This window comes from Phaseolus vulgaris, chromosome 7 (assembly GCF_051622355.1).
Source record: "Phaseolus vulgaris cultivar YP4 chromosome 7, ASM5162235v1, whole genome shotgun sequence".
Taxonomy (NCBI): domain Eukaryota; kingdom Viridiplantae; phylum Streptophyta; class Magnoliopsida; order Fabales; family Fabaceae; genus Phaseolus; species Phaseolus vulgaris.
Genome location: NC_143504.1, coordinates 58,787,160 through 58,808,436, shown reverse-complemented (window position 1 = coordinate 58,808,436; position 21,277 = coordinate 58,787,160). Strand labels below are relative to the sequence as shown.

The window sequence follows — 21,277 nt, the reverse complement described above, 5'->3', positions numbered from 1 at the left end:
ATTTTATTTCTTAGCATTTTAGTATGTGTATTACAAAATTAACTTATGATGTGAACGTGACGTTGTTAATGGAATGGTTTATTATATACAAAATGATGATTCTTTCTTTTAGCACCCCATATTTTATTTCTGCACCCTCTATAAGAGAAATGTATAAATTGTTCATTAATTAACAAAAATTAAATTACAAATTTTAAAAAAGTATATTTATTATAAATTATAAAATATAAAATATATGTTTTTTTAAACGACTGGATAATTTGTAAAACGACTGGATCCGAACCGAAAAGCAGAAATGGTCCGGGTATATGGACCGGGCCGGGGCGGGCAGTGTCGTATCCAGTTGCAATAAAAGATACACGAAACAATGAGTCTCTCTCTCTGAATCATTTGCGGTGGTTCGCTTGGTTTGGGTCACTTCCGTTTCCCTCTCTCTATCACACACACACACATACACACACTCCCACAGCTCCCAAAAACCCAAAACCCTAGCTCTCTCGCGTGCGTTCTCTCTATCTCTCGCTCCAACCATGAATTGCTCCAGTAACTTTCTCTTCTCTTCTGATTCCGATTCCACACTCACCCGCTCTCTCGCATTCTTTTTCTTTTGTTTCGGTGAAATTGGTTCGGTTTTGCTGATCTGACTCTACGTCGTCGTTTTTTCTGTTTGCAGTCTCCGGCGAAGTTCCGGAAGAGCCTGTTGTCTCCAGGAACTCCGGTCTCCTCTTCGAGAAGCGTCTGATTGAAAGACACATTTCGGTAACCCTTCTTTAGCTCCCTTCTTTTGTGTTCTTTACAAGCTTCTTTCTCTCTATGCATGCGTGTTCATTTTTTGTTCTTCAATTTACTGAAAAAAGATAAAAAGAAAGCTGGTCAAAGAGTAGCAATAAAGTGTTTGAATTGAGCAGTGAGAAAAGAGGAAGAAATGACACTTTTTATAAGTTAGTGAAGGCAAATTTGAACTAGTTTATAGGCGCCGTGACTAGATTTCAGATTCGTTTTTGTTTGAGTTTTTAACTTCTAATACTTCAAACCCCCTTTTGATAAAACGATTTTTTGAAGAAAAATACCCCCTCTCGTGTCAGAAACGGAGTTTGTGTTGGTAATTTGTAGGATAGGATTGTGAAAGATGTTATAATTTAAAATATTATTTTGTACTAGCTCTTCCCTATGACTTCTGATTTGGAAGATTTTCATGCATTGCAGCTTTTATTGATTGTTTGCTCTATTGTTTGTGTTTGTTTTTGTCTAATTGATAAAGAAGGGAAGTGATTCTATTTTTTAGTAACAAGTTACTTGATGAAAGGAGCTGAAGGGGCTTTTTATTGTGTCTGCTTTTGCTATGTGCTAGGTGTTGCGGTGGTATTTAATTTGATAATATGTTGTATTTATGTTCTCTGAGCCTGTATATAGGGTATATTATTGATTATGAGAGTTCATGCTTTAAAGTTTGCTAATGAAATACGTGTAGGATTATGGCAAGTGTCCAATTACTGGCGAACCACTTACTATGGATGACATTGTACCAATTAAGACAGGCAAGGTATGGTGGTAATGGTTTCAGTTGTATTCTTCTAGACTTAGCCCTCCACGTTACTGTTGTCCTTTACTTTCAAGAATTTACTTGCAGTGTACTGATCAAATCAGGATCATTTTTGCAGATAGTGAAGCCCAGACCTGTTCAGGCAGCTAGCATCCCTGGCATGCTTGGAATGTTCCAAAATGTATGGAATTTTGGCTATGAAGTATTCTTTATGATTTTTGGTATATTTTACTTGAAATAGTCTCCTGCATTTGTATTGGATTGTGAGTTAAGTGGTGGTTTCTGTTAGAAAGTTTTTTGTATAAATGTTTAGGCATGCTTAGACATGTATAGTCTTGTTTCTTTTGAAAGAAAAAATTTATATAGGCTTCCGTAAAGGATGATTTGGTTTGCCTAATTTCTAGGAATGGGATGGGTTGATGCTATCTAATTTTGCATTGGAGCAACAATTGCACACAGCAAGGCAAGAACTAAGTCATGCTCTGTATCAGGTAAGTGCAACAAAGTTATTAATGTAACAATTGTCCTTTTATAATTATGCTTTGCATTTCTCAGCCCTTGTGTTTACTATCTCCAAAACCTTCAGGTTTCTTGGTCTTTTAGATTCTTAATTTTCTGTTACAAAATTATATTATTGTTTTAATATATTTTCCTTTACTTGAGTTGCGTATGTTTATATTTGTTTTAATCTGTAGCATGATGCTGCATGCCGAGTGATCGCTAGACTTAAAAAGGAACGAGATGAAGCTAGATCCTTGCTTGCGCAAGCAGAAAGGCAGTATCCTGTTTCTGCCCTAAATGCTCCACCTGCAAATGCCCCTGTTCTGAGCAATGGGAAAAGAGGTTTTGACGTTATAATATTATCAAGTCTTTTTCTTCTATATATTTCAATTCTTCAGACTGCATTTTAGGCTGAGTTTGATGTAACTCTCATAAGCAGCTGCTTACTTCATTGATGTTATAGATGGAGTTGTTCAAAAGCTTACATTTGGCATTTTTAGGGACATTTTCCCCTAGTGGATATTAATTCTTTCTTTTTGTTGTTTTGATTGTTTATCTGAATTATCTTTTTTGCGTTTAGCTGCTGAGGATGAGGATCTGGCTCCTGGTGCAAAGAAAATTCATCCTGGAATATCTTCTACCATAATCTCTGAGCTAACTGATTGCAATGCTGCTCTCTCCCAGCAGAGAAAGAAGAGACAGGTATTCTTGGTGATAATACAAGTACATTACATTTTCATGTGTTTCCGAAGTTGTTACTACCTTCTGTTTTATATGTTGTGGGTTCAGTTGTGCTGTTTATCCTTTTTAACAAGTTGGATTTTATGCAACTTATATGCTTCGATTTGCATCATAAATTGTTGTTTATGTAAATTTTAACGATTGCACTTTTTTGTGCATGTATCTTGGGTTTGGTTTGTTTCAGATTCCTGCCACTTTGGCTCCTATTGATGCTATTGAGTCATATACCCAGATATCTAGTCACCCCTTTCACAAAACAAACAAACAGGGCATTATATCTCTTGATATCCTTTATTCTAAGGTATGGCTTTTAAACTTTATAGGTTAGAAACATGCAAGAAGGCTCTTTGATTTTTTTTTACCTTGAAAACTAATGGGTGCTAATCCAGGGATCATCCTATTTTCTGTTGACAGGACTTAATTGCAACTGGAGGTATTGATACAAATGCTGTTATTTTTGACCGACCTTCAGGACAGATTTTATCTACACTCAGTGGTCACTCCAAAAAGGTTTTATTTCAGTTGGAATTGCTAGAGTTATCTTTTCTTTAATTTCTTTTGCTGATTGTGGGTGCTTTTGGTAGGTGACCAGTGTAAAGTTTGTAGCCCAGGGTGAATCAGTCTTAACTGGTTCGTCAGATAAGGTAAAGGACGATCCTCTACTATTAATTGCTTTGAAGTTGGAATATTTTATTTGGGTTCTTTTTTGGATGAATAAATTCAACTAATTGTGGAAGCATTTGGATATAAGTTGTTTTTATCATCCAAGGGTAACTAGGTATGGGGTTAAACTGTTTCTCTACAAGGTTGTTGGCTGTTCTCATTAGCTATTCTGGATAGATTGTTGAAATAAGGTGTAAAAAACCTGATGGCGTATCATATGCTCTCCAAAACACTTATTATAGTCGATGTGTCATAAGATAAGTCCAAATTACCAAATGGGGCCTTGATAACCCTCTCTAATGCACGAATGTTCCATCCATGCATTGCTGCATTCATTGTTTTCTCCTCCAGACCCCTGAGCTTGATTTCTGTTTGAGAACTGTGATCCACATTCCACTCCATATTCTTCAGTCTCTTGCAATTTACTTCTGCATTTTGTTCTCATAATGAATATTCTTTTTACTTCTAATAATCACTTGACCAACAGAAAATGGTTTATTTGTAAATGTCAAATCAAAAGCACTTAGAATTTTAAAACATGTAATGGTCTACTAAGATTAATTCTTCAGGGGTAACATTTTTCCAATTTGATCGGAAGTTTCACATTAGGTTTCTGGTAATAAGCGTGTTGTCAGTAATGTGATTCTCTCAACTTAGTGTTATCAAAGTATGAATGCAAGTTAGGCAAGTGATGTTTTCTCTAATCCGTAAGTTGTTTCTACTTTGCATTTTCCAGTGCCCAATGTTTTTACTTTATATTGCAGACAGTTCGTCTGTGGCAAAGATCAGATGATGGTAACTATAACTGCAGGCACATCTTAAAAGATCATACAGCTGAGGTAAATAGAACTAATGCTTCCATATTATATCACAATTTGTTATAATTTTTGTATAACATCATTCCTATTTTGCTTTTGTGGTATTTATGTAGAAATAAGCTGGAATAATACCCTCCTATCTTTTGAAGATCTAAATTTCAGTTTTTTTATTATTAAAATTGAAGCAGGCCTACAATGGGCTTACTCATCATTAGTTTTAGGTAAACAATATGGTCAAGTGTTGAGGGGCACGGTGTTTTACTTTATTCTTTGAGTGGCTCAATTTTTTTATTGTAAACGCTTCCGGATCGGCATTATTAGATGCTTGTAAATAATTTAATCCTAATACCTCTTCAATGTTGTACTTGTTTAACATTATTTGGTGATAAGTTTGCTGGCATGGCATTCAATTTTAACCTTGGGCTGATGCCAAGGTCTATGCTGCATGATAGTAGTTTCAATAGATTTGGTAGAATGTAAGATTATCTATAGGATTGGACTATTTTTGTACACGAATCAATAACTTTCCATGTTTGATGGTATGGCTTAATATGAATTTTTGCTGAATGGGAAATAAGGGAGTGTAAAATGTTAGAGTGCAAGATAGTAAAATTTTCAAAACACAACACCATCAGAACCAATTGAAAATGCCCTCAAATAGTTACCTTCTCTGAATGTTTTACTCCTAAAGATCACTAAACCTTAAACAAAACTCCTTCTGCTTAGAAACATAATAGAGATAAACCTTATTTAGTTTCCTACCCTCTGATGCTCTCTAATTCACCATTCTTGAAAGTCTCCGCAACTCATTCTGCTTGTACTTCCTATTTTGGTAGGATTTGTATTTTGGAAATTTCACCTTAGATATCTTCCCTTGCCCAGTTTGATTTGACCACATAAATATTCATAGGAGAGTCATTGGATATTTTGGATGTGTGTGGTGAGTGTTCCATTAATTTCGGTGGAAGCCATTTCCCATAATTTGTGCTTCATCTATATCACAAATAATATCGGTAGAATGTTCATTTTCAGCTTATTTATTCTTGTATCATCAATACTAACAAACAAGCATAGGATACCAACTTTCCTGCAGATCTCATAAAAAATGCTATTCCCCCATTGATTTGTTGTAGAAAAATTTCAGTTGTTCCCTAGTAACCACATCCTTGCTAACCCTGGTAAGATGCTTGTGTACAAATTTTCCATCCTCTCAATTAATGGAGTTGGAATCTGAATTATCTTCAGATTCATCAGAGTCAAATCCATCCATTTTTGTATTTATCAAGTAAAATTAAGTCGTCCTCAGCTCTAAAATCACAATTTGAGTTGCTCATGTGAACAGCTATACCATTGTGTGTTTGAATATGTAGGAAATGTCTTGTAATGTTATTATTTTATTGTTGCCTTAAAATATCTCATTCTGTCTAAACTATGATTTGAATGTGGTATAAAAGCCTCTGACTGGCCAAGTGGTCTATAGAATTCTATCCTTGCTGTCCCCATTTCTCTAATAAAACATTTATGTGCATCCACCTTGAAAATAGTTTCTCTATTTTGTTGTGTTAAGTTCATAGAACTCGGTTTCCACCAAAACCGTTACTGGTGGTACTCATCTTTATGCATTTTGTCTGTTTCATCCTTGTTTTTCACTGATGGGCTATTTTTTTTTCTTTTTTTCAAAGGATTAACCAATTTAGCCTTTTTTTCACTGATTGGCTTATCTTTTTGGTTGATAGGCTCCCTTTGTCTCTGACGGCAGATGTAATTTAGCCCTTGATTTTGTACCCAGTTGGAGTCTAGCTCTTTGCTGTCCTAGATTCAGTTTGGCCATTGTCTGGATTTGTTTCCATGTTTGGAAAGGATTGTTAGGAATCTATTACTAGTACTTATAGGGGCTAATGTATCGCTTGTGGGGCACCCTTCGCATCATATCATATTATATGCCCAAGAAAATATTAGTAACAATCTCTATCCTAACAATCATTCAGCTGTGTGAATCTCTGGACTGTTAGGTTTTGATATTGACTGCTTTATTGTAATGTGTATAATATTTGGCCATTTGTAATCTGATGTTCTCCAGTTTGAAACATAATATTCCAACAGACATTGTTAATTTTGCTTGTATAGAACCATGAAATTGCTAGCCTTTTTAAGATTTCTGTTTCTAAATGAGGCTTCTACCAAAACCTGCCAATTATACCAAGTGCAATGAGATGTGTCTATTTATCTATCTTCGAAAAGGGGGGAGCAGGTTTGAAAAAAGATCTTAGAGTGTCTAAGGTTGTGCTAGGAGCGTGATGAATCCCTTTAGCTTTGACTATCTTTTTGCTTCTTCTTGTTTATGCACTGCATGTGATGCACGAGTGATTTGCTTTTTCAAATTTTCAGGTCCAAGCTGTCACTGTCCATGCTACCAATAATTTTTTTGTGACTGCTTCACTTGATGGCTCTTGGTGCTTTTATGAACTTTCTTCGGGGACATGTTTGACTCAGGTTTGGTCTCTTCTTTTTTATGTATTACGGGTCATAAAGAAAGAACTATGCATGCACATGAACCTTCTTTTAGAAGGTACTTTTTTCTTGTCGGAATGTGAAAGCCATCTTAGTGCTTAGAAGAGGGGTCTGAAGAATGCAAATATTATTAAAATTTCTTTAAAAGATATCCTTTTTAAGTAATATATTTTAACCTTTTATTCATTGTTATTGTACATAAGTTCTGAATCATACAATTCTGATATGGGGTTGTTTAGGTTTTCGACACTTCAGGTTCTTCTGAAGGGTACACATCTGCCGCTTTTCATCCTGATGGTCTCATCCTTGGAACTGGCACCACAGAATCTCTTGTTAAGATTTGGGATGTAAAAAGCCAGGTAAACAATTTTTCTTTTACTTTATTTGAAGTTAAATTTTAGTATTCATTGTATCTGTTTTGATACCTTCCTCAATTGGTTGTAGGCAAATGTTGCTAGGTTTGATGGACATGCTGGACCAGTAACTGCCATTTCTTTTTCTGAGAACGGATACTTCCTTGCGGTATATGAGAAAATGTTAACTTGTAAAAGCATGATATGATTGTCTGTACTGTATTCTTATTGTACTCTTAAATTCGGCAGACTGCTGCTCATGATGGTGTTAAGCTTTGGGATCTTCGTAAATTGAAGAACTTCAGGAATTTTGCTCCTTATGATTCGGAAACACCAACAAACTCTGGTATTCATCTTTACTTGTTGGTGGCCTTATGTATGTACTGGTAAAGTTATACCTATTTCAAAATGCCTACATCTAATTCTGTATCTTGCAGTGGAGTTCGACCACAGTGGATCCTACCTTGCAATTGCTGGCTCGGATATAAGGTGAAGAAAAATGTCTAGTACTTGATTTGGTGCCTTTCAGAACATTGCAGAAAAAATGTTTAACTCAAGCGTGTTAGTTTGTTAATCCCTTTCATTAGATTTAACATGAAATTGATTTCCAGTTCCTGTTAATTTATGCAGGATTTACCAAGTTGCAAATGTGAAATCTGAATGGAACTGTGTCAAAACCTTCCCTGATTTATCTGGAACAGGTTTTGTATCTTTTCCCCATTGTTTATTATTCCTTCAGGGTTTGAGGGTTTTGTGTTTCTTCAGTTACTAAGATGGCACTGGAACTTTTTCTTCCCAGGTAAGGCCACGTGTGTAAAATTTGGTGCAGACTCTAAATACATAGCTGTTGGATCAATGGACCGGAATCTTCGAATTTTTGGCTTGCCGGGGGAAGATGCTCCTACTGAGTCATAAAATGCCTTAGTTGTACAGGCCAAAATCTTGTTCTGGAGTGACTTTTGCTGCCATTTGGTGCTCTTGTCAAAATCATGAATTGGAGAAGTTAATGAAGGTAGTGGTTTCTTTGATTATTTGGTCTTTTGGTCCTCACATACAATGGTGTATGAGGGATGGAGCAAATGTACTTTCAGGCTTTCTGCAGCAACATTACTATGCCTTTGATCATGGCTGCTAACCTAAGTGACAGAAGCTGCAATATTTGCCTTATCATCAAAACCTCGAAGCTTATGTTGTCCGTAGATAATTTTGTAACGTAAACTGTTAAATTAGTGAGATAACTGATTTGTCGGCCATTTCTATCGGAAATTTATATGGTTGTAACTATTCTTATTCGGGGTGTTTTTGTTGATTTATTAGACATTATAAAAAAAAAGGGCAATAGACATAAACTTCTACTAGATTAAGTTATGGAAAATCATGTCGATCAAAACTTTTTTTCTATGTCACGTCACTAATGTAAAAGATTGATAGACAAGCGATTGAACTAATGGGATGCCTGAAATGTATATTATTTGATGCCTGAAATTCAATTGCACCCAATTTAATTATTACTATCTGCCATTACTTGTTGATGGATGAGATAGATCACTGGGTTTATCGTGAACCATCTCTGTTTGCCAATATATTCATCTAAGTTCTGTAGTTTCTTAATACTAATTTCGTACTATGTTTTTTCAATTTTTATCAACAAAAGCTGTTGGAGATGTTTTGTGATGGCGATAAATTTTCTCTCCATTTTCAGTATTTTCTTACATTTTTTACAAAACCATTCATTAGATGTCTTTTTTCTTTTAAGTACTTTCAAAGAGGTTTGGAAAAATCTAATAAATCATCTTTTCTAATAGTTAAAAATATATTTTGAATTGCATATTATAATTATAATTCAATATTTAGAATGACATAACTTTCTATTATTCGTTGCATCTTTCCTGGTCGGCTTTACGTGTGGATCATTTAGTGAAACATTTTTTCAGTCAAGAAAGCTACAACAGCTGACGGTGGTAGTGAAGGAGTGTTTAAGGAAGAGGTAGCGGTGGCACTAAGGGAGATTTTTAAGGAAGACGTAGTGAGGAAGAGTTTTAAGAGTATAATAATTGCGTTTTTTTTGTTTAAGATAAATGAGAGTTTGTTTGAGAGAGGAAGAGTTTTAAGAGTATAATAATTGCGTTTTTTTTGTTTAAGATAAATGAGAGTTTGTTTGAGAGAAAATGATAGTTTCAATATGAAGTTAGTACGTAAGAAAATAACAAGTTGTAAACCATTAGTTAAGTAATACGCATGACATTTTAAGAGAGTTGGTGTGAAGAAATGATACGATCATTTTAGCAAATTACTTGAAGAGAGTTAAGCTTAAATCAATCAAACACTTTGATAGTCAACATGTAATGTAAAGTATTTTAATGACATGCATGATAGATGTAGATAAAGTGGAGTTTAGTTTTAGAATAAACAAAAAAATTTATTAATCATTATTTTCTTAATACTCCGCTTAAGCTGTTTGATTGAAGCCCTTTGCGTGCTTGAGTGTCTCTTGAACGAATCCCGCCTCTTGATGATGGTGTGTTGGCCATGTAGTTTGGAAACAAAGGGTAATAATAGGACATGGTATAGGCTGGTTTAGGAAGGCAAAAAGTAGGTTTGTGGTGTCCACCCTCGACACTGTTGAGCAATAATAGGGACTACTTTGTAATGTGTCGAACGAACACTCCTAAAAATGATCACTGTATATTCTTGGACTCAATTTTGTTAATGTGACTGTTGCTTACTCTTTGGTTGAGAAGATAATAAAATTAATATCAAATGTTGTGGGAAATGGTGGTATATTCAAAGAAACTCCATTCACTCGGCCTTTAAATTCTGTTTTTTGATTTTAATGAAAAATGTAACAGTTGTAAATGGTTCTTCTGCTATAATTCAGTCCACCTGGTCTATAATTGTGACCGTTGCTTCAAAATTGTAGGACTTGGACAAATGATAAAATAAAAAAGACTAAATTGATGTGATATGACACTATGAAATAGTTATGGATATTTGAGCACATATGATGAATCAAACCAGGCTTAAGAAAATTGCTGGAGATAAACATATGCATTATTTAGATGAAGAAGGTGATTCAAAGGAATTAAAGTTTTGTTGCCCAGAGCCAAAGTTACTGCAGAAAAAAAAATCCTTTGCCCATAACTCACCAATGATCAAAAGATATCCCACACTCTCTCCAGGTGTAGCTCTCCAAATTGTGGACTTGGTCAGCTGTTTTGTTGCTGGAATTTTAGGGCCTAAGTTAACATTTAAGGTTCAATCACAAACAGTCTTTTGTATACTATTGTCAATTGTAAAGTATATGGATACCATTTGGAAATTCAGATTTTATTTCTATTGTGATTTTGATTACTTGGTAATGTGATACTCGTCTTGAAACCAGTGTTGACACTGTTGGAAACATGTCTCTGTGGTTAAGTTCTTGTTAATTGTGTATAATGCTTCTTCATCGCTATTTCTTTTAATATACTTTGTACTACAGTCTTAAATATATACATTTCATCCCATTATAGTATGATTCTCTTCTATTAGGAAAGAAACATGCAAATTTAATTTATTTTCTATAGACAAATTGCAATGGTATAGATCATCTTAAGCTAATTTAGATAGTTGTTTCATCAATTTCCTGTTCCTTGATCTTGTACTAATTTGGATAGTTTTTGGTTCAAGATCTTTTAGGGTATATGCTTTACATTGAAGGTGAAGATGAACAAAGGTATATATCTTCAAGATAATTATGGGCAAAAAAACTCCTTTTTAGTGGAGCATTTGCATAATTTAATTCTATGTTCCAGACCCTTCTACTCTGTTTTTTGTTTGCTTTTTTCTACCTATGCTGTCTCAAATTACTATGAAGATCGAGGGATGTAATTACATTAAGAAATACGGTATGATGCGTTTACGTATCATAACCTTTAAAAAATACACAATACACCGACCCAAATCAACCTATAAACATCTCTGTAAATTTTTCAAAGGAGAAAACACATTAGTATAGAGAAAACACATTAGTATAGTGCAATGCCAGAGCACAGCCTAAGTGTGGAAGGAGGAGCATAAACAACTATCACAAAATATCTTGTTTGGTTTATGGTCAGAATTATTTTAGTAAATTTTATGTTCATGAGAAGTTAAATATTGCATAACCCTAAATTTATATTTATAGTCTTCCCTAATATTTGAAGTTTCAGTATTATAGAAGATTCTATAAAGAGTATTGATATGTTTTTACCTAATATTATATAATTTTAAAAATTGCATTGATCAAATCATAATTATAAACTGATATATTTTAATGTATAATTGTTAAAATGATAAATTTTTTTCACAAATCTCACAAATTAAAACTATGCAAATTGGAACTTTAAATGTAATCTAATGATAACTTGGAAACAAAATTTCTGATGATACATCTGATTGATAAATTAGTAGAGAATAGAAATCACACCACAAAATTTGGTAATCTATATATGAATACATTGCTAGGTGTATGTAGTTGAAGAGAGATAGTGGGGTGCGCTTATTCTACTCATCTCAACAAAAAGCATCTCAACCTTGAATAAGGTAAGGAGAAGTGTATGTGAAACCCCACAACTGCACATAGAAGAAATTGTGTGTAAATAGTAAATCATGGTTATGGTAATAGAAATAAGAAGTGGAGAAAAACAAGAAGAAAAGTCCCAATAAGGGGATAGTTAGATAGACAAATCAAACATCATTATATAATAAAAAACCAAAATTTCAAAGAAACCAATCAAGAGAAAGGGTTTTGAAAGGAATGCGTGTGCTGATAAGTTGACTAATTTAAGATTTATTTATAGAAAATCATTTTATTGGTATAATAGACTCTCAGCTAATCTGTTCTTAGAATTCTTTATGAATAGTTATAATCTACATGTGTATCGTTTTTGTTAACATATGAGTTTTGGTCTAGTCCTCATATTTTTGTATTTTTTGTATTTTTTATTTTTTTAATAATAATTTTTTTCATGTGATGACATATGATTGTTGTTACTTGAGGTGTAAGCCTAGCTGAGATGTCAAGTTGCATAGTGATGTCTAACATGAAAACTTTTTATAAAGAAACCAATCAAGAGAAAGGGCTTGTGTAACATTTTTTCTTTTTTATGGTAATTTTTTCAGTTAAAAATTGAATTGTTTTGACTTTTTTTATGTTTTGGTTGGGTAAATCAATTCAATTTTCTCAATATAATTTTTTAATTTAGAGAAACTAGTTTGATTCAATTTTCAATATTTGTGTACAATAATTGCATTAATAATTGCATTGAGATTAAAACCTATGACTTCATATATATTATCCAAAATCTTGTCACAAATTCAACCTAGCTAGTACATTGTATTTGTTCTTTACCTTTACATATTAAATTCAATGGGAATCATAGAGACAAATAATAAGTTAATTACATCAAATTTTAAAGTACACAAGCAAATTAAATTACAAAAAAAGAGATTTAAGCTACTAATTAACTTCTTAAATAAGCATTACCTCAACATTCTTCAATTCAAATTCTGAGGTGTGAGCCAAACACATGTTTCCAAATGTATCACATGGTCCACTGCTTCCAGTTAACCTTTCCAACCACAAGGATTCAATCAAACATAGAGATTCGATTAGTGTTACTTAAAAAATTAATAAATTGGTTTAACAAAGTTTAAGTAACACACTATTGAAGTTCTTACAAATCTTCATCTAAGCATAAAGCAGGGCTGCCACCACCACCACCAAATGCAACCAAATCATACAAACATAAGTAATAGTAGCGATTGACACCTACAAAAAAAAATATATAAAAGGAATGAAACAACTTTTTCATGCTTAAAATAAAATACTCAAATAGATATACCCTGCAAATCTGATAATTTATACATTTTAAGTCAGAAATAGTCTAAAATGAAGTTTGAATCTACTTACATAATATAAATTTTTCTCTTTTTTTTTGTTAATAATGTGTGAACAACATAATTCATTAATATCTCTGAAATTTGAATTGTTTCAACATCTTCATATAAATAAAGGTATTTTGTTTATATACCATAGGATCTTCTACTCAAGACAATCTGGTTTAAGCTGCAAATATCCACAACATGTTGGGACTAACTCACCCAACAAACTGCTTTTCATACATAAAATGTATTTGTACATCAACCAATAAGAACCCTTACCAGTAGGTCGAAATAGCCTTGGTTCACCATTTACAGTTGTAAATACAAAAGCTTTGTTTGTCCCCTATTACCACAACAAACAGAACAAAATTATATTTCAAGATGTGTAAGAATGTTTAAGGTTATCAAATCCTAAGATTAACTCATAAACTCTTAGAAGTTTAAGAGTCTACTGTAAGATCACAAGTTATTAGTGGATAAATTTGTTCTTAGACCTTAAACTCCTAACATTAATTCAAAAGAGAACAAAAAGTTTACAGACTTGATATTTTCTCTTTGCAGTGGGTTGCATGGGGCAATCTACCAGTCCACCAAACACAGCTCCTTGCGTATCTCCAGCAATCTAAATGTTTTGCAAAATAGATAGCAAAATACAACAATAGAATAATACATTAGTCTGCAGTAAATCTCCAATGAACACCATAACAGAAGACAGACATTTTTTTGCTCATAAAAGGTTGACATACCAGCAAACCAGGACCATAAAGTTTAGCACTGTTGCGAAGAAGTGTACGAAGTGATATGCCATATTTCATGGTACTGTCCTTAATTCAAAGAGTAATGTTAAATCAATGTTGCTGGAGATTCCACCAACATTACAACACATCCACATTAATATACAATTACATGGATTCTTCAAAGAACACATTTTCAAAAAAAGACACAAAAATCCAATAACTAAACTCAATATTTGTGAAGAACAAAAAGCTAAAAGAATTGAATGAAGAAACTAAAAGGTAGAAAGCAGAAAATTACCTGTAAAGTAGGACCCTCTGACACCCTTTTGTTGTATTAGGAAGGCAGGACTCAAAAAATTGATTCAAGTCATGAGAAATGAAAGTAGAATGATCAGTGAAATTGGGTAGAGGCTTGATGGGAGTTGTTGGAGAATGCTTCTCATAGAGTTCATCAAAAGCTTCAGAACTGCTTCTGCTCTTTCTAGAGGCATCATCTTTTTCATCACTTTTATCATTCAATAAATCCTTTCTGTTACTCATGGGACTAGTAAAATTTTCGCAGTTACTCCCAACAGAAACTGATTTGTGATTGCTTGTCTTGGATCCAATAAAGCCAACCGTAGCAAAAATATAAGACCAATATGAAGACAAAGATTTACCCTTTTTAGAACAGGGGCTGGCCTACACAAATAAAAACCTTGTGTCAAATAATGTCGTAATTTTTCCACTTACAATTTTAAGAAATGAATATTAAGTATAATCCAATTTTATAAAACTAAATATTTAGGTTTTCATTTTTATTTATATAGAATAAAATATATTAATTTTTAGTCATATAAATTTACATATGTTTATGTTAAATTAATAAGATAATTCTATTAAGAATTTGTTGAGTTAAATCACATGTTTAGACCACCTATTTTATAGTTCAATGTATGAGTTCTATATTTTAGATTTAAGATTTAAGATTTAGAATTTAGAATTTATGGTTTAAAAAATCAATAATTACTCTCTTTAAATATTTTGAAAATACTTTCCGTCAAATGTTAATTGTGATTGCTTTTTGCTTTTTATCAATGTTATTGGGGAATTTATTTTAGTTGATATCAGTAAAAAAAAGTTAGCCAAAAAAATAACCCCAACCAACATATAATTCAAAAATAACCTGGACTAATATTAGAGAAAAGCCTTTGTCGACTTCAAATCAAAATTTTTGTTAAACATTGAAAAACAATCTTAATAGAAAAATATCACAGAATGATATTTTTAAATTATTAGTATTATTTAATATTAATAGTTATGTTTAGTGATAATTAAAATGCTTTATTCAAATATTTTTTTTAAAAGTAAATTTAAATTATCTTATTCAAATAAAATATTTAAAAGATAAATAATTTTAATTAAACAAATAAAATTTAAGATATTTTATTTGTGTAAACTGACATTTTCAATGCAAAATTATAAGAGTTACCATTTATCGTAGAGGACACTAAGAATGCATTTAAAGATTTTAAATCCAAGTTATTAATGTACAAACACAAAACATTCTCTTTATTTACTTGTAGCACTATTATTCAGTTGGAATCTTATTTTGATAATTTATTATAATATTCAATGTAATTTTTCTAGGATTAAATATATTTGCATCTCTTGTTATAATGGGAATTTTTTTTTTCTAGTCCAAATTTTAGACATCCTTTATATTTATAGTAAAAAACTATTAAAATAAATTGTTATAGTTTTTTACTTAACAAACAAATTTTTATTATAATTTTTATTGTAAACTAATGACGAAAATTAATTTCATGTGGAACTACATAAATAAAAAAACATATTTAATATTTTTTATTATGAAATGATATTTTTTTTATGGAGACACCAAATCTGAATCACCACAAGCTGAATTAAATCATGAAATAGGTATTGGGTATGTGAAAACAATGAAAATAACAGAAATTAATGCAGATTAGTAAAAGTAGAAGGATCCTTCATTTTTTTTTTGTTGTAAAAGAAAAAAGAATGAAAAGAAGAAACAGAACCTGAGTGATGGAGGATTTGGGATATTCAGGAAATAAAGAAGAAATAGTGGGTATGAATTTCTCCTTCAAAGTATGCATTTTTGGTAGAGACAGAAACTCAAAGCAACTGCATTCAGAAATTATGTGAGTTTCAGTTATTCCATCAAGCTTTTGCCTCATTGCATCAAAATTGAAAATGGTGGCACTTCAAATATAATTAATTAGGGTCTAAACAAAGTGATGATGACATTCATAGTTTTATAGACACTCATTTGGTGTTTGATAGGTGAAATAAAAAGGTAATTTCGGATTAGATTAACATCATTATTATCATTGTAAAAAGTTAATATTACCATGTTTACCACTTTTCCATGTTTATCTATTTTCATTGTCAAGTTAAAAAAAGTATCACAAAAATAAAGTTATAAATTTATCACAAATTTGTTACAAACATTAATTGTTAAGTTTAACTCTAAATAAATTATTTTTAATTGTAAACAAAAAAAAAAGTGATTTTAATTTTTAAAAGAGTATTTTGAGTTTTGTGACTCTTATGACCATTTGGATGAAAGAATAATTATGACTTTCCTACTCATCTTTTTCATTGTGAACTTAATAAATTTATCATTTATGAAGAGTATTTTGAGTTTTGTAATTACTTTTTTTATGATATATTTTTTTTTATAAAAAGCTGTTAGTCATTATTATGCTACTTAACATCTCAGTTATGCTGACACCTCAAGTGTGACAACAATCATTTAGTTGCTAATTAGATATCAATTTAGAAACTATTTAACAATAATAGAAACTAATTTAGAAACCAATTTTTTTTTTAGTTTTTAAAATGGTCTCTAATTTAGTTCTATTGCAACTAATTATTTTGATATCTAAATATTGGTTTCTATTTCATGATTTTTTTTTTTAGTGTTTGTTCCTATCAATAAACGCAGCACAAATCAAGACAAAGTCATATTCCAGTCAGACATTAATAAAACCAAACTTTTGAGTTTCCTCCAAAGCATATATAACCATTATGACCATTTGGATGAGAAGAATATTTATGACTTTCATACTCATCTATTTTCATTGTGAACTTAATAAATTTATCATACACATGTAAAATTATTTATTTCTCTTGTCTATATCTTATATGTATTTTTAAAAGAGATGGAAACCTATATGTAAAAAAATTAATATTTCACATTAAAAAATAATCAATTAAGGTAAATAATATTTTTATACAAAAGTTTTAACAATTTTTTCCTTTTTAGTACTACAATAAAAAAAATTGATTGGTTTCAACTATTTCAAATTTAGAATACTAATCAAAAAAAGTAATTTAAATATCAGTATATTCCACGAACCAAAACTTGATGTAATTAGAACGTTAAAATTTTATTCAATTTATTAAAAATAATAATAATTTGTGTACTAAAAAAACAGCAATAATAAACATATATTGAATGATAAATAAATAATTGCAAACACCCTTTAATATTCCACATCAAACAATGCAGGCAGATAAAAGTTAACCAAATTTATCAAAACACAAATACAGAACATATAACGTATTCATTAAATTATTAATTACAATATTTATTAAATGAATATTTAATATTATTAATTATAATATTTATTAAATGAGTATTTGGTATTGTTAGTTTCGATGTTGATTAAACGAATATTTAGTATCTTCAATATTTATTAAATATAATATATTTATTAGATTTAATATATAAAATGTATAACATCCAAAAATATGTAGTTTTAAGTTGAATAAAATTATTCAACTACATATTTATATTATATAATCAAATAAATATATAACAGAACAAAAATAACGCTATATGGAAATCCGGCTCCTATAGAATTATTTCCTTATGTACTAAAACAAAATAATAATAAAATTATAAAACACTCACAAATTTCAATTAAATTATTCAATTAATCATAAAAGAAATAATATCAATATATATGCACATATTTAATATATCAGAAGTAATATAATTCATTTGTTTCCATAAACTCAAAATCATAAATCATAAATTCTAAATTCTAATAATTAGTTTTTCATAATAGATTTATATTAAAACACTCTTAAATAAAATTAAAATAAAGATATAAGCAAACTTTAAAGTTAAAAATATACTTATTTCATATCAAAATTTGATCGATTGAAAGTGATTAAGATATAATAACTTTCTAAACGAGATCTAGTTAGAAAAAGAAAAACATATAGTTTCATAAAATTTAAAAAATATAATTTAAAAAAAAATTAATAAAATAGTTAAAAATCTAATTTATATTTTTAAAATATAACTTAAAATGTTAGCATTTAGTATTTTTTTTCTATTCACTGATAAAAACATGTGGTTACAAAATGAAATTTATTTAGAAACATTTCATTAAAGTTTATGTATAAAATGTAAATGTTATATGTGTTTGTCTTGATATTAATAATATATTTAAAAATAAAAAGTAGAGAAAAGTTAAAATTAAGTACGTTGTTAGAAAAGTTTAAAAAATTAAGTATTATATTAATTAATATTATAATAATATTTGATATTATAGACACTATTGATAATGGTTTATAGGAGTGCTTTCAGTTTGATTTGACATTTTAGTCCAATCAAAAATAAAAATTAGATGTATTCTTTTCGGTTTCAAAAAAATTGTTAAGTTTTTAATAAAAAATGTTAAATAAAGAGACTAGTCATTAATTTTTTAAAAAAAATTATTATCATATATCGATATTTTCAATTTCAAAGTAACTAAATAACTTATCTTTTTAAAAATAACGACTATGTAATTTTTTAATATTACTTTTACAAAACTATATATATATATATATATATTAAATTGTAATTTTTAAAATTAGTTATTCATACAAATAAAAAAATAAAAAATTATATTTTTTGTAATATAATAAAAATAAATTTATTTTAGCTAGTAAATATAATTTCAATGCAATTGAGATCTCTTAAAAAGATATCCATGAATGCTAATTATTATAGCTATATCATAAAAAAAATTGAAGATCTTCAAACCATTGTTGTTGAAAACTTCAACTTTTTTAAGTTTATTTTATTTTAAAGTAATTTTAAAATTGTGAAAAAAAAAATACTAAAAATGGAGTACCTTTTTATTCATATGTGGTATTTAAACTTCATCGCAATTTTATCTTAAAAAAAAATAAAATATATATATATATATTTACCTTTCTAATATATATATATATATTATGATATCAACATACGTTTATTAAATTTAATAAATATTCTTTATTCAATAAATGTTTTATATTTGTGTCTTCAACATGTAGAACTTACTAAATACTCAAAATATTATACCTATATGTTAGGTTGTGAGTACAAAACAATGTGTTTAACTTCAAGTTAAAATTTATGCATGATCCAAGTCCAATTAGCACATAAATGTTTTATTAAGCTTTCCATAGATTTAAATACTACCTTATACGCAATTTTGGAGTCTAAGTTATGAACTAAAAAAAAAGGAATAAGTTAAACATACTAAAACAAAAAATACATGATATTTGATTAGAACATTAAATAAAATTCAAACCAAATTTTTACGTTTGATTTGCACCAACATATGTAAATTCTGATTTCCAAATTCTAATTTTTTTTCTTTAATTATTGACTTTATCTTTTAAATCAAATTATAATAAAAAATGTTATTTAAAAAATATTAAATTTTAAGATTTCATGTGAGATACGAGCGGAATAAATGTATTTTTGCTAGTTTAGTTTGTAGTAATAGGTTTGATTTGTGAATTAAATTTCGTAGAGGAGCAAATTAAGATTTTCCTAACTTATAAATTGTTGAAGCAATGTCTAGAAAATACAGATATTAAGATTGGGAAAATTGATTTAATTATTTAAATTTATATTGAAAAAATTATATGTTGAAGATAAAAATATATGATATTTTCTATTAAATACTTATTAATGAACTAATGTTTTCATTAGTTTTGATTGTGTTATTTAAAGAATACACTATAAGAAAATTATTAAATAAAAATTAATTTTAGATAACAAAATAATTAGTTACTATATTGATTAAATTGTTATCTAACCATTAACTACCAAAGTTTTAACTAGTAACTACCTTATATTCTAAATTAATCTCTATTAGTTTTTTAATACCAATTTAGAAACCCTTTTAATACCGATCTCAACACTTAAAAACACTATTATGACTCAATTAGTTTAAGAAGGTAAATACTTAACTCGGCCCAAAATGATAATACGCTCAATGATGTGTTAAGAAGTTGGCCCAATGATGTGTTAAGGAGTCAGTCCAAACAACTGACAAAATATATTCAAAAGGAAGTAATGAATATAAAACAACTGAACTAGTTAGGCATATGTATTTATTCTAAATGAAAATAAACAGTAAGAGATAGTACTCTGTCCACACCCCTAAAATAAAGGAATATATTAATATAATATCTTTATGGTTGTTAACTCCTAAAGAGAGGATCTACAAGTACTATAAAAGGGTCTCAAGACCCTAATAAAAAGGTAAGTGTCATTTCATACACTACTCACTATACTCATAATTATATACTCTTACTGACTTGATCATCAGAGTCTTGTCAACAGGTGGAGGTCCCGTCACTGTGAATTTCAAGCATCTCAAAGCAGCAACAACAGAAAAGAAAAGTTAGCCTAGAATCCACCACCAAGACCCGATCCAGGTCAGCCGACAAGAACATAAATCACTTTAGATAATAATTTTTTACTCTCTAAAATAGTGTCTATGTTAGTTATATAGTAACTAATTATTTTTTATCTCTAAATAGTATCTATTTTAGTTATATAGTAACTAATTATTTTTTATCTCTAAATTTGGTTGTTATTTAATGATTTTCTTTTACAGATATTATTACAATGATGAAACTATAACTATATAGGTAGAAGAAAATTTAGAACTATGCTGAAGTTTTCAAAAAAAAAAATTGGTTTTAAGATCAATTATGCTTTGGTTTTAGTTTGATTAAGTATTGTACTACAATAAAGATATTATTGTTATTTATGTTTAACACGTGTAGAATGTATTCGATAATAAATAGGATATTTAAAATCCTCATAAGTGGTCTTATTAGTTTGAATGTACCTCATTATTGTTTGATTATGATTAGTTATTGATTGTTGCGAGAATGACATTAACTATTTGATGACTATGTTTACTACAATAGAATTATGAAATAGAAACTAATTTTAGAGACAAAAAAATAATTAGTTGATATAGTAACTAAATGAGAGACCATTTTAGTCCTAAAAAAGTGACAATTATTTGTCCTAAAAAAGTTTAGTCACTAAAACATTTTGATGATGTTGAAGTAATGATATATAGACGTTTAAGTGACAATTGGGTGTTTGGTTAGAAAAAGATTGAAAAACACTCTTTTTTTCTAAAACAGAGACATTCAAGTGAGATCATCTCGCTCTACACTACGAGAAAA

The 21,277-nt window shown here is 29.7% G+C and overlaps 2 protein-coding genes across 3 annotated transcripts; one reads left to right on the top strand and one right to left on the bottom strand.

Annotated features, from left to right (window-relative positions):
- Positions 1-337: 337 nt before the first annotated feature.
- Positions 338-8,615, top strand: MAC3B (MOS4-associated complex 3B). 2 transcript variants are annotated; one of them, XR_011083752.2, is made up of 19 exons: positions 376-543; positions 674-759; positions 1,472-1,543; positions 1,662-1,724; positions 1,948-2,034; positions 2,239-2,386; positions 2,625-2,746; positions 2,970-3,086; positions 3,200-3,295; positions 3,370-3,429; positions 4,213-4,287; positions 6,655-6,759; positions 7,017-7,136; positions 7,222-7,299; positions 7,380-7,476; positions 7,568-7,619; positions 7,761-7,831; positions 7,930-8,142; positions 8,222-8,615. XR_011083752.2 is itself a non-coding variant. In XM_068633625.2 (18 exons), exons 1-18 carry the CDS (start codon positions 531-533, stop codon positions 8,043-8,045), a joined length of 1,578 nt encoding a protein of 525 aa, XP_068489726.1. In that variant the 5' UTR covers positions 338-530; the 3' UTR covers positions 8,046-8,615. The 2 variants fall into 2 exon arrangements, 1 of the variants encoding a protein (XP_068489726.1); XM_068633625.2 differs by having other exon boundaries at positions 338-543; positions 7,930-8,615.
- A 2,895-nt stretch (positions 8,616-11,510) lies between these two features.
- On the bottom strand, positions 11,511-14,360 carry LOC137828522 (uncharacterized). The gene is made up of 7 exons (XM_068635131.2): positions 14,070-14,360; positions 13,781-13,853; positions 13,576-13,656; positions 13,314-13,377; positions 12,831-12,921; positions 12,637-12,721; positions 11,511-11,723 (listed from the first exon to the last, which is right to left on the bottom strand). Exons 1-7 carry the CDS (start codon positions 14,309-14,311, stop codon positions 11,679-11,681), a joined length of 681 nt encoding a protein of 226 aa, XP_068491232.2. The 5' UTR covers positions 14,312-14,360; the 3' UTR covers positions 11,511-11,678.
- Positions 14,361-21,277: the final 6,917 nt, after the last annotated feature.